This window comes from Siniperca chuatsi, linkage group LG6 (genome assembly GCF_020085105.1).
Source record: "Siniperca chuatsi isolate FFG_IHB_CAS linkage group LG6, ASM2008510v1, whole genome shotgun sequence".
Taxonomy (NCBI): domain Eukaryota; kingdom Metazoa; phylum Chordata; class Actinopteri; order Centrarchiformes; family Sinipercidae; genus Siniperca; species Siniperca chuatsi.
Genome location: NC_058047.1, coordinates 4,394,465 through 4,408,608, shown reverse-complemented (window position 1 = coordinate 4,408,608; position 14,144 = coordinate 4,394,465). Strand labels below are relative to the sequence as shown.

The 14,144-nt window shown below is 36.7% G+C and overlaps 1 protein-coding gene across 1 annotated transcript; it reads left to right on the top strand.

Annotated features, from left to right (window-relative positions):
* The first annotated feature begins 2,163 nt into the window (after positions 1 to 2,163).
* On the top strand, positions 2,164 to 13,491 carry rgs5a (regulator of G protein signaling 5a). Its single transcript, XM_044199891.1, has 5 exons — positions 2,164 to 2,317; positions 3,247 to 3,360; positions 4,533 to 4,594; positions 8,194 to 8,360; positions 10,336 to 13,491. Exons 1-5 carry the CDS (start codon positions 2,274 to 2,276, stop codon positions 10,498 to 10,500), a joined length of 552 nt encoding a protein of 183 aa, XP_044055826.1. The 5' UTR covers positions 2,164 to 2,273; the 3' UTR covers positions 10,501 to 13,491.
* Positions 13,492 to 14,144: the final 653 nt, after the last annotated feature.

The following is a 14,144-nucleotide window of genomic DNA, read 5'->3' as shown; positions in this document are numbered from 1 at the left end:
CCCCATGTGACTGGTCTGAATAAATGAAAACAATGTGATTCACTGGATTTCTTACTGAATAAAATCCACCTATGTGTTTGGAGGCTGACTTTCATTGCTGTTATGGCCTTGAAATAATAAATGAATAAAAAAAGAAATGAAAAAAATTTTACAAATTAAAAGAGTGAAAAACTCTGTCGATGAAAAAGCTTGTGGGCATGTAATGCTTTTGTTATCATCAGAATGTCCAAACAGATAGCTGTTATCCAGTTCCTCCAAACATATAATAAAAATGTCAAGGATTAAAAAAAAATAGAGAGGCTGGTCCAAAATAAAGCAGAAGCTAGTAGCATGAAACTACTAAAAGGAATACCAACTATAATTCTGACACAGGGACATTGAAAATTTAAGAGCGGATTGTGTTCACATCCAAACTACTTTTTATTTCCTCTAAAATGATACATGAGAGACTGTCCTCAGCAGAACAACAGCAGTGGCTGTATGTTCAAACACTCACAACAACCTGTGTTTATGTTTTCCTCAAGCAACCCAGAATTGGTCCCCCCTGACTAATGCTAATTGTGATGAATTTATGCCATAGGTGGTTTGAAGTTAATTTTGAGGGGGATTGCGATGTGGATTAATAGCCCGAACAATCAATGATCTGGCTGTTGGACAATTGGATCAATTTCTGATTTTTTTTGGTTGACTGGGGCAATGGCTTGGAGGTTAAGGCGTCGACCATAAACCGCAACGTCCCTGGTTCAGGTTGGCTGGGGACCTTTGTTGCCCATCTTTCTCCCCTCATTTCCTGTCATCTCTCTATTGTCAAAATCTCTAATAAAGACATGCAATGTCCAATTGAAGTTTTGGTCAGCTGTCTTGCAGTTTGAGAAATTCCCACATTCCTGCTATAAAAAGATCCATTATAAACTGCAAAGAGCTTGTTTTAATATTACCGAAGTAGTATTTTTGTAACCATATTGTGTGTCTGCATTGACCATATACTGTTACTGAGTTATTGTAACACACAAGATTAGTAAAAGTGTACACTGTCTGCCCAGCTTTAAAAAAGTAGGGTGGTAGGATAGCATATAAAGTATTGGATATTTAACCTCAATACCTTTTTTGGTACAGACCAAAACCAAGCAGTGAATATAAACAACTGTCAAATACCAAAAGTTGAGATCAAATGTCTGGTCAGATTCTTTGATTAGAGAGTTCCTGATTTAAATTGAAGATTTGCCAGTTTAAAGCACTAAACATTTGAGAAGTTTGCCTTCTTTTGTTAAAAGAATAATAGTTTTTTTTAGAAAAACTGGTTTATGCTTCTTAAAGTAAGGTACTGTATCAGAAAAAAGTCTGGCTTAGTATTGTTACCAACAATTAGGCATTGTATCAACACTAGTATCAAAAATTTCTAACTACAAATTTCTAACTTTAACCATCCTGTCCTGTTGTCTAAACTTAAGCCAGACCTTAATCATAGAGGTGGCTAATCACGAAATGCTTATATGAGTAACTTTTATAACAGCCAAATGGGTTGTTTTTATACGCAAATGACCTGTTTGTTTCTCTGTGGTTAAATGACTGGATGTGTAGCATGGCAGAGCAAGGCCAAATTAAAATCTATAATAAAATACAATATGTTAGTTACTGCATTTCAAAGTTGGTCAAAAAGGCAATGACCAGCTCTGCTCCAACTAAAGTTAAAACATGAACTAAATTTGAGTTACAAAGATTGGATGCAACTTTAATGTTAGTTCTGTAGAAATTGAGCCATTGTAGCAGAAAGTAGTAAAATGATAAACCATGAAAAAGAAAAAGAACAGAGCAAATAGGCATTAAATGATTGTAACTGACAAATGAAAAAAACATTACATCATGTTAATTAGAAATGTATTAATGAAAATATAGCAAAAGCTCACTGACAATGTGATACATACTGTGATAAATAGCATCTAACATCAAATTTTTCTTAAATAGAACTTTAATATCAATGCTTGCATCCTGCACACTGGTCCTGGATCTGTTGGTTAATTGAAACCTCAAAGCAAACAGCCATTCACATCTGAAAACCCGCCCTTCCTCAGCCAGGCTCCTCAGCTGCCCGTGCTGTACACATTCCAGTCTGATTGGCTTAGTTGTTGGCCCAAAGCCCAAAGGGAGTCTGTATAAAACTCCCCATGTGCTGAAAGCCAGAGTCAGAAAGCAAAAGCGACTCTAAGACTCACAGGGGTCTAACAGGAAGACTGAATTCATTCTGAAATACTGCAACTGAAAAGCGCTGGAAAATGTGTAAAGGATTAGCTGCCTTACCCCAAACCTGCCTGGAAAGGTGAGACCTGCATCATCACATTATCTTTCCTGTCATGTCTTAACAGTGTGTTCCTCTGATGTGGTTTGGATCCGTTAAAGTTCGAATATATTTCAAATCTCTTAAGAGTGGTTCTAATCATACTATGTCCAATTAGATTTAAAAACATAAACTGTAAATCCATGTTGCCTTCATTCTTGGGTCAAGAGTTTCCAGCTGAAAGAGTAAAAAGGCTTAAAGTTCATCTTTTTGGACTTTTGGACTGAAATGAATTTTTGTTTCCTGGAAAAACAACAGACTTGTTGGCCTGAAGAACTGTTTCATCTGTGTTATACCAGTTTTTATGCTAACTTGAATGTGTTTTGCTTTTATTTTATTACAATAGCTTAAGAAGATTACTCAAGAGAGTCAGAGAAATGTATTATGTTGCTTATGCACGCAAACTTGTGGGGAGGTCAGAGCGGTTTCTAAACACACAAAATCAGAGAAAACTATTTTAACAAAGTCTACTCTGGTCAAAACATGACTACATGACAATAAAACATTTTCACCATTTGGTTAATATTGGTTTTAGAATGTGATACTGATCAGATATTGTGCTGGATTAAAATACAAAACACTGAGTGTAACATTTTTACATTACAGATAATGTCTAGAGTAACTTTATAATCAAATAAATAGTTTTGTCTGAATATGAGAATTTTGAACTTTTGTTTTTGGCCTTAACTGGTACTTTTTCCCTTCTGTTGCCTCATATTTATAGTTTTTGTAGCAAATTAAGTTTCAAATTTGATTAATCAGCCAGCTGACATGCTTATATATTTAATCTTAGTGTCTTGTATAAATACAACATACCAGAGTCATGTCATGACTAGATTATTATTACTTTTGTGTCTAAGTTAAAACAATTACTTTGTCACACAAGTCATGTTCTGCTTTCTGTCTTCTAGGGCTAAGGAGATCAAGTCGAAATTGGGTGTTTTACTGCAGAAGCCAGAAAATGCCATCGACCTCATTATCCCCTACCCCGAGAAGCCGGAGAAGAAGCCGGAGAAGCTGCACAAGTGAGTGTCTTTCTCTGCTTCTGTCTCAGAGAGATAAATGTCTGTGGAGATGGAGAATGTTTGCCAGAGTGTTAACCAGATAATTGATGGTAAAGTGGCAGAGCAGAGCCCGTGAGCAGGTACGAGATGTGGAGATCAAAGGACATTAAACCTCTCCAGACACTGACTGTGCTCAGACGTCAGTGTTAGATGCTACAAAGCTTTAGATACTTACCTTTTATTAGGCATTACCCTGAAAAGACTAGATTAGACATAAATGATGTATTATATGTTGAACACACTTTACTTTTTTTCCTTTATTCTTGTTATACCATACACTTATATAGCAATGTTGAAGGAAAGTTTGCAGTTTTGCCCTGCCTTGGTTTTTCCTTTTTAACATATTGATAATTTGTGTTAGCCCTTATTTCTTCTGCACATAGATAACAGCAAATGCTTTTACAATCTCATCATTCTGTTTGTTTGACTTGACTTGAATTTATAATTACTGCAGATATGTTCCACACTTTATCCCCACACTATTAAGTTTGAATACGAGCTAGAAATCCATCCCAGTGCTCATTAAGCATTTGCTTGAGATCATATTAAAATGAATGGTAGATGACAGTTCTGTTCTTTTACTAAGACACCTGTTTGGACGCACCACTCACTGGCCTGGCATTGGTCCTTCCAGTTAATTTTCAAACTTGAACAATATTGCAGCTGCTTTGGAAACCTTCTCCTAAAGGTGAGAGAAAGGACATGCAGTTTCAGAATCGTAGCTCCTCCTTTAAATTGTTCAGAGTTTCAGCCCAGTATCTAAATGCTCCCCAGGATTGGTCCCACGCATGCACCAGACGCAATCTATTCTCAGTGGATGTTTCCAGACTTGAATCTGCAGCGCAAACTGAGATCAAAGGATGCAGTCTGGCTTTGTGAGACTAGAAACATGCGTCAATTGTGTATCGTAATATTATGGCTTGTTGTTTGAAGCTTTTCAGCAACAGTGACTCACTCTGTAGATGATTGAGACTAATTCATGGTTGAAATCAAAAAGATTTTGCATTTCAGGAGAGAATGTGTCAGTGACCGTTAAAATGAAAGGGGTTTCTCAGAAGCTTCTTGTCATCAAATTTTCCTCACAAACACTTTTGCTGAAGCTTCCTGACTGAGTTGTATTATTTTGTGTGCAGGCCTACTCCTGAGGAGGCTGCTCAGTGGCGTGAGAGTCTGGACCGAGTCCTGACCAACAGCTGTAGGTCTACCGTCTCTTAATCTCTCTTTTACTCACTCTCTCTCTCACTCACTCACTCACACACACACACACACACACACACACACACACACATTTATTTGTGTCACTGTAGGTGGCATTGCATCAACTTACACTCATTCCCTGGAGGCTTACCCTAACTTAAATGATAACCTACCTGCCTAGCCTAAAACCTTACCCAACGCTTAACCAAAACATCAAGTCTTAACCCCACCATTTAGCGACATACCTTGTGGGGTAACAGCTTGTTGTCCTAATATGGGATCTGAATCCCCATAATGTGACTACATGAACAGATTAGTACGGGGTATCTATTGTATTTTAATTGTATCTCATTATCTCACAGATTTAATGAACTTGCATTCAGGAGTGGTAGAGTTTCGGATTGAATGTATTTTGTCCATCGTGTGATGTGACTGATGAAAAACTATTACATATTATACATATTTCTCAGCAAACATTGTCACATTACTCTAAAAACCTTTTAAACCTACTCAGTTAAAAAAAAATGATAACCTTGCTGATTTCCTCAAGGAAATAACAGATGTAATGTTGCTTGTTCACATGTAGCGGCCATCTTTTTCTTCTAATAATAATAATAATAATGATGCTATTTCTGCACACCAACTTTTTACACATAGCTGTGGATGCTCAGTTATTTCCCCACAACAAGCAACCTCCTTGTTAAAATCCAAAAATAGAACACATTTCCCATGTTAAGGTAGCCAGTTACTTAAACTCTACAATGACTCTGCTTTGTTGGCTTCCTCACAACCAAACACTCATCATTATTTCTAGTATATATTATATACTATCCAAAGCTGTGGTCTTCATTATGTAACAGCTGGCACTTCACTTTAACGTTAAGCATTCAAATAAGAGAAAACATATCCTTCTCTGAGGTCTGGTATCTTGTAGACTGTTTAAACAGGTACAGTACACCTAGCAGGGTTTGGTTTCCATAACAACAAAACAGCTCATATGCTTTTTATTTTTTATATTTATATTGTTACACATCAATGTGACCAGTAGTTTGTTTAATTGAATGATGCAGATAATGACAATGTGGTTTTTATTATTGTCTCATGCATATAAATATTGTATACCCACCCTGCATGGACTTACAAGACACCCCAAACAGCACAAGCATTTTCAAATGATACTAAATAGTCCAAAAACATCTCCTACAGTCGTTTTTATTGCACTGTATCACATCTTAACTAAACTTCAGTTGCATTTCTCGAATTTTCAATACCCAATTTGGATTTAGACCGTTGCAGATATTTGCAACGGTCTAAATCTGATACATGACGAAGTAATCCAGGATCACCTTTCTCCCAAGAAGTATTTTGCTAATGTGAAACTGTTATATAATCATAATTTGCAGGCGATAAGTTTACATTAATATAGTTTAAACTGAATGTGTAGACTGAGAAAAATGTAAGCATTGCTCAATGGGAGAAAAACACATTTACTACCACCACCACCACACATACCAGAAACCAACCTCTGGCTCCACTGTTTACTTCACAAAGTGTACCAAAAGCCTGAGAGCCAGCAAGACTGATGATTAACTCTAATGGGTAATGGTATTTAGCGGTACATGTAAACTGTCCTACTAATAAGTCACTTAAGTTGCCCCTGTGGATCAAACAGATGCACGTACAGATGTTACTGACCAGCTGATACATGTGAACAGAGAAACATTTTCTCTGCAGAGCTAAGTAGGTGGTAAAAGACCTTTCTAAGTGGCTCCTTCAGCACAGTCTAGGGCAGAGAGATGGATGTTTCTCCTGTGCTTACAAGCTTGGATGTATCGGCCCATGGAGGTTGTGTGTGTTATGGTAACATCTCCAGGGAGAAGTCTAAATGATTCCAGCGTTGATTTATGGCACAGTTGCGGCAAACTGCTGCACTGTGATTGTTTGCCTACATGAGATTTTACATTAACATTATTCTTTATAGCTTCTCCCTTGTTAATTCCCATGTGATTCTCAGTGAGTTATTACCTCACAGATGCAGCACTACACCCCCTTTGCCTTAAAATTTTAAATTGCAGAATGCAATGTATATTATGCAACAGGAAATAATGTATGATTACTCAGATAAAAAGACTGCACTTGTAGAAAAATGAATCTCATGTTCATGTCTGTGCAGTTTTTAATTACAGGAATTTTTCAGTGTTTCTTTACTTGAAAGATTACGCAGCTAGTTCCACCTATGAGGGGCAGTGAAGTTGATTACAACTTACTGAAGTTAATTTTACAAGAACATCTAGCAGATTTATGCTGACATTGAAGTAAAATATTAGAATAAATGCATGAATAACAAACAAACACTAAACATGAGGCCACATTTTCTGCTGATTGTTGCAGCTCTGATACACAAACAGCTTGTCATCAGTGCCTGTGTGCTTCTCTTTTTGTGTGTCGTTGTACTGAAGGTAAAAAAAAAAAAAAGCTGCAGCTTGATTGCGACTCAGTGCTATTTTGAACCAAACTACCCATTCAGATTGCAGATAAAAGGCCATAGCAGAATGCTTATCATCTGCAGCACATGCTCGTTCAGACAATGGGACCTCTCTCAGGCATTATGTTAAATTACAATGGTCGTCGCTGAAATGAGTGGTTGTTTCATCAAGCCTTATTTTTGATCCCTATTTTGACTGTGGTTATCTGTGCTTTTACATTTATCCAAATAAAAGTTTTGTTTCAATTTTGCACACTTTCTTTGACATTTCTGAAAGGTAGTAGTTATTGTAAAGTAAAGTTGTAAGTTTAGTTTAATTATTTTGACTAAATGTTTTTAATTACTTGTGAAGTTTTAAAGAAGTCTCTGGATGTTTTTTCTCCCTTTATGATACATAAAACATCTACAGTTTCCTGATCTCTGTTTTGGGTCCACAAAGAAAGTTGTTGAAAAGCTAATACTAAAATATGCATCACCATTTTATCACCATTTTATGATGTTAATTGTGTTTTCTTTTCATTTTCCACTACTTTACTTCTGCAAATCATACAATAAAAGCTTTAGACATGGAATCTGTCAGACACCTAGGCCCAAAAAGTCATTATTTTGTTATATAATAAAATCCGTCATGGCTTTATTCAAACATGACAGCACCATTATGGAAAGAGCCACAATTCTCATGTGATATTTGGCATCTGGTAGGTGAGAGGCAGTAGTGTCACTGCCTGAAAACAGGTGTGACTGGGAAAATGATATTAAGGAAGAAGAGTGTTCTCAGTTCTCTAACTGGCTGCATCACGATGGATTTTAAAATTTATTATTATTATTATTTTAAAACTTATCTCTTCTGACTGGCAGATTCTCCAATAAAGTTTCTTATCAATTTCATAATAGATTACAAGGAATATAGAATTCTGGTGTTAATTTTATACAGTCCAAAGGTGCCCAAGCAGAGATTAAAAATGACAAACATCAGTTTGTGACTAATTTCTTTTTGGTCTTGTGCTTTGCTAAATAATCATCGCAGTTGGCGTAGATGAAAGCCGTTAATTTTGGGAAGGAGACAGATGGTTTGATGATTGTTGTGGTTTTCCTTTTTATCTTTCCATCAGATGGTCTGACTGCTTTCCGTAGCTTCCTGCAGTCTGAGTTCAGTGATGAGAATATTGAGTTCTGGATGGCCTGCGAGGACTTCAAAAAGGCCAAGAACCCTGTGAAGATGGCCGCCAAGGCCAAGAAGATATATGAAGACTTCATCCAGTCTGAGGGACCAAGAGAGGTCAGGGACTCCTGTGACTTGCCCCTTTTTATGAGCTCAATTTGACATGAAATAGAAAGGGTTCATTAAGTTAATGATGGGTACCAATGTTTAAATTATGAGCTCTCATTTTAATATGAAATGAAAGTCGCTGAAACTGGTTCACCCATTAGTTGGCAACAATCTCATACTTAAAAGATTATATAGTACACAGACATACTGTATTCTGTATTCAGTCACTCATTTTAAAAATGTTAATTCTGTGCAATTCTGCACTGCCACAATTAACCACAGTTACAAAGCAGTTTAATGTAGAGACATTGCTTTTTTAAGGTCAAATCTGTTTCTAAATGTGCAGAGTTCTAGATGTTAAATCCACATTCCTTGGAAGATGCCCTCAGTATGTTGGCAATGCATGAAAGCAGAGATTTTCTCAACACCTGTCCAGGAGTTGGAATAACAGTGTACTTAAAATAAAAAAGAATTTATTGTTGGAGACAAAGGTGCCTGTATAACAATTTGCACACATTTGAAGGAGTAAGTCTTTATCTAATCAGTGAACGAATGTGTAGAGGAGAAATACAGACGTGCTTGAGTGTAAACAGATGAGGTCATAGACGGAGAATGTACTGAGACTCTGCACTGAACAGCACAAGCGCGAGAACACACGTAATAAACACAAACATGCTTAGCACGTTTTCTGTAATAATTCCATCTTGGCTTAGGGACTTGACTTCTACTTCACTACATTTCAGTGCGATCCTTTTACTGACCTATAGTTATCTGATGGCTCTAGTTACTATAGTTAGTTTAACAAATTAAAAGAACACTTGTTCGCTTTCTTTCTAAGAGTTAGATGATAAGACCGATAACACTCTCCTGTTTGTACGCTAAATATGAAGCTGCCACCTGCAAGCAGTTAGCTTAGCTTAGCACAAAGACTGGAAACAATGGTGGACAGCTAACCTGGCTCTGTCCAAAGGTAACAAAATCTGCCTACTAGCACCTCTAAAGCTCATTTATGAACAAAATCTTACTCATTTGTTAATTCATACAAAAACCAAAGTGTAAAAATGGCATGTTTAATGGATGGACTAAACAAAAACTGACATCAGAAATTAAAAACTGGGCTTCTTTTATTATGATTGGGCGGGCTTGAGGCTCTGATTTGGCTACTTGGTGTCAGTCAAATCTGGCAACACTGACTGAGATAGTGAGACATAGTGAGCATATAAAATATAGTTGTTAAATAAATCTTGGATCTCCAAAATCCAGGCAGCAATAATGTGATGCATTGCAAGTTTCAACTCCAACAGTATAATGAAGTAGTCACAACCCAACTACAACAATAAAATACAACTTCACATTACACATTTATGCAAGAACAAGTTCAAACTCTTAAAAAGAACCATCATGTTTCATCTCTCTATTGTCCACTTGATAATAGTCAGAAAATGCTCAAAAAATACTTTTAAAAAGTTTAGATTGCAGTTTGATTTATCAAAATTTACTGCTAATACTTGTTTTCTTTCACTTAGGATGCAAACCTAAATTCTAATGTACTATTTTTAGTAATTATTTTTCTCCTTAATAGACCTAGATTTATTACAGAATTTGCTTACAATTTTAAACCAGTTGTTGTAAACATCGGGTCTCTGTTAGGTCTTTTCCTTGGAATAATATTCTAGCACACAGGACTTGATGTAGTATGTTTATATTTCATTTGGAATAAACATAACAACTGGCTAGTTAAAATAAGGAGTGAATAAATAAAATTCAATAGTATCTTGCCTAAAATGGCATTATGCTAATGTGGAATCATCCTCTTCCTCTTCCTCTCCCTGAGTCCTCTCTTGCAGACACAGCATCACAATTCTGCATATATTTACTGTATATCGTCAATATTCGTATTTACCATCAATACTTGCCGTTTTTTTCATCTTCATCCTCACTTTAGTTGTTTCTGATAGCATGTCCTGTCGTCCTCCCACCACAGGTGAACATTGATCACTTCACCAAGGATGTGACCCTGAGGAACCTGGTGGATCTCTCCCCTGCGACTTTTGACCTGGCCCAGAAGAGGATCTACGCCCTGATGGAGAAAGACTCCTTCGGTCGTTTCCTCCGGTCTGAGCAGTACCAGGAGCTCCTGGTCAATTAAACCTGAAAGAGTTAAAGGAGCTGGGGTGGGGTGGGGTTGTGGGGTGTAGAGATTTCAAATAGCAGTTACATAACCTGAAAATAATACTAAACTACTTACGATAACTTTGTTTATTCTAATAAACTACCATTGTGTAAGACAGCTCAAGAACTGAATACTTTTATTTTACAAAACAAAACAGGAAGGGTGAGAAAATGATATTTCTAAATTATACTTCAAATGCAACTAAATGGAAAGACTGCCTTTTGAAATAGCCCTACCTCCCCACCCAACACACACACACACACACACATGTTCTTAAACTTCTATACTCACGAAGACCTTCCATTGACAACAATCAACTTTTGGATGCAATTGCAAAGTATGTTCATAATATAATCACTTAAAAACATTATCTGGCTCACACTTGTGCATCAAGATGTTGTTGTAGCTTTGCCAGACCTGTCTAGACAGATGTATAGTTTTGTGTAAGCAGGACCCTATTGACTACCATGCATTCTGTAGCATACGCCAAGGAGGACTTTCTGACAAAGAGCACTAACAATGTCAGCAAAAAGGAGGCTTGCTCTGGTAATGGTTTCACTAGGTGAGAAGGGAGAATATTACTAGTCTTGCTTTGACCTGCTCCGTATTGTCTTAGCTATCAACAAACAATATCTGGTCTGAAAGATCCACAAAGCATCCCAAGTAGACCAATCCCAATTTTGCAGTGTTCGCACTGAGAGTTCCTACATGTACTGTAGTTACATTTTGGAAAAGCAGCATCACTGGTACAGCTGGACAGTACAGTATGGAGACATTACAGTATGGAGAGCGTCTTTGGTAGCACAACACTGACGCATAAGTATAGATTTGCCTTAATGCAGGGCTGTTTCAGGCCATTTTGATGCCCTAGGCCAGAAATCCACTAGCGCCCTTTATAATAATAATAAGCTTAATTTATAGAGCACTTATCAAAACAAAGTACAAAGTGCTTCACAGAGAGAGAAAATAAAATACCACAGTGATTGATAAAATACATGAAGGGCAAAAGACCCCTGCCTGAAGATCTTAGGGGATTGATCTCTTCATTTAATATTTTCTGACAAATACATTAAAAATTAACTTCTCAACTTCTGGTCTGTGTCATGTCATTAGCGCCACAGGGGACCGCCTAGCTCACCTATGCCTAAAAACGGCCATGCCTTAATGTTGTTTTCAATGGAATGCAAACTTTTAGGGGTCACATTATAAACTAAATCAGAATGAACCAAATTAAAATATGACTAAAGAAAAAGTATTTTGTAGTTTTGTCAAACAAATAGCTTGACCCCAAAAAGATTCACCTTAAATGTAGATGAACGTTAAATCCTTTCAAAACAATACATAACCCAGTTTTGGCCGTCCTTCCCTTGCCACAGATATAAAAGTCTCATTCAGACAGACGTCAGAGTGGCATTTTGAGTGCCTGTAAAGGACATGACCTATAACATTTTCAGTCTATGGGAGAAAACCATTTGGAAACTCTAAATAGTTACAACATTATAACAGTTACACAGCTGGCTGTTTTAAATCAGTGGATTAGTTTAATATTTTTGAGAGATTTGTTTTCCAGCAAGGACCAAATATTTTTTCAATTTAATAAAAGAATCTGTAACATAGTGGGCCTTATCAATGTGTGACTAATAATTATCACACAACTCTCTATTTGTCTCTTCCACTCTCTCACACGGACATAGACAGTAAGTTTGGATTTTCACCAAACCCCCCTTTTGGTGGCGATGCATCCTGTGAGAGTCATCCTTGAGAACAGTGCTGGATGGTTGGCTCAGTGGTCGAGCTCCTTGGCTACCACTAAACTGCAAGTTGCTAAGATGGGAAAATCAAGTAGGAGGGAATCTCAGAAAAAGAAGTAATCAGAGCAGTGGTTTTAACAGAGAAAGGGTCTTTTTCCCATGTGATAATACCAAAGTTGTATGTATGCATGCAGAGTCACTAAAAAGGTCCAGACCTGGTTTTAGTGCACCAGTAAAAAAAACATGGGAGACAGAACTTGCAGGTTTGCAGCACTGGACAATGCCAATACTGGTTATTGAGAATCCTTTTATTATGGTCTTTGAATTACAAGCCATGGAGCACATCATATTTAAAGTCTAATATCAAAAGTCACAGTTGATCAATCCGACGTTATATGTACTTTTCACTTTTCTTGTGCACTTATTTTCCAGGTTTACACGTCACACCACAAGTTATCATTCACTACTACATATTATAACAAAACACTGGTATTTGCCTAATTTACACTAAGCTGAGACATAGACGGATGAGATGGTGGATTTGGTGTTGGTGTGCAATGTTTAAGTGTCCTAAATATATCATATCCATCAATATATCATAAAGTGTGATTATATTTACTTGTTAATGCTTTTTTGTATTAAACAAAAGCATATATGTCTGAATCAAGACATGACTATTGTTATCTAGATATTCAGCATTTTATAAGTCCTTATTGTTGTCTAAAATGCAACTCTTCCGCACAAATCTGAAATACTGAAAATACTATTGATCAGGAGTGAATTTTTGAATATATTACTTAAAAGGGCATTGGAACGACCAACAAATCTAAAAAATCGGAGCAATTTAAAAAAAAACAGCATTGACGAGGGTTTATGGCACAGATTGGACAGTCTGGTGTCATAACCTTAAGTGTCATCAATCAATCAATCAAGTCAACAATCATATCACAGAAAAATCAATAAGGGCTTAACAGTGCTGAGTATGCATTATTTGATGTAGCCTTGCATGTACGTTTTGGAGTCGACCACATAAAAATATATATGCATACAATTCCTGAAGATGTATTTATTTTTACGTGTAAATATCGACCATTTACAAGCAATTGTGTCTAAGTTATTTTTAAATACAACAATGAAACCCATGGTTCTTTGAATGGCGAGCTGGCAAGGATTCTTCCCAGAGTCTTTTCATTGTTATAAAAGAGGAAACACCTGATTTGCAATTGTCACTTTGTTTTTCTTTATTAGATACCTATTTGTAATATGTGTGTACCATTGGCGGCTGGTGACTCAAAAAATTGGGGAGGACAGGAGGACAACCAACCCCTGGCATCATATTATTTTACACTAGTTGGCTACGTATCTCTACTTTGTTATGTTCAACAGAAAATTAAACAGTAAAACGATAGCTTACAAGATTTCTTATAAACAACTTCATTTTATTCAATCCTGTTGTTTCCAGATTAACCATACAGGCCTAATGCAGAAGAAAGAGTATTTATCAAGGGTGTGAGACGTAACAAGAAGCAGGCCTCAACACCTGTGAAGGAAAGAGTGGTGACTGATGATGACCCGATTTCCATTTAGACAAACAAGGCTTACTTCCAATTCCACGATGCATTATCACAAGTACAGGTTCACCAGGGCATGATAAAGTAGTGTGTGGTTTCTGTTAAGAGAAATTAAATATACATATAAGTAAACAGCTGGCAATTATCCTTAACAAAGTAGTTTAAACACACCAGCTCTATTTCTAAGCTCAAAGGAAATATCAAAGTAATTATCACAACACCATTGGAACCCATGTTGAAACACTAGGTGCAATTTTCTGAAACGGCCACTATCAGGTTAAGACCATCATGGGGAATT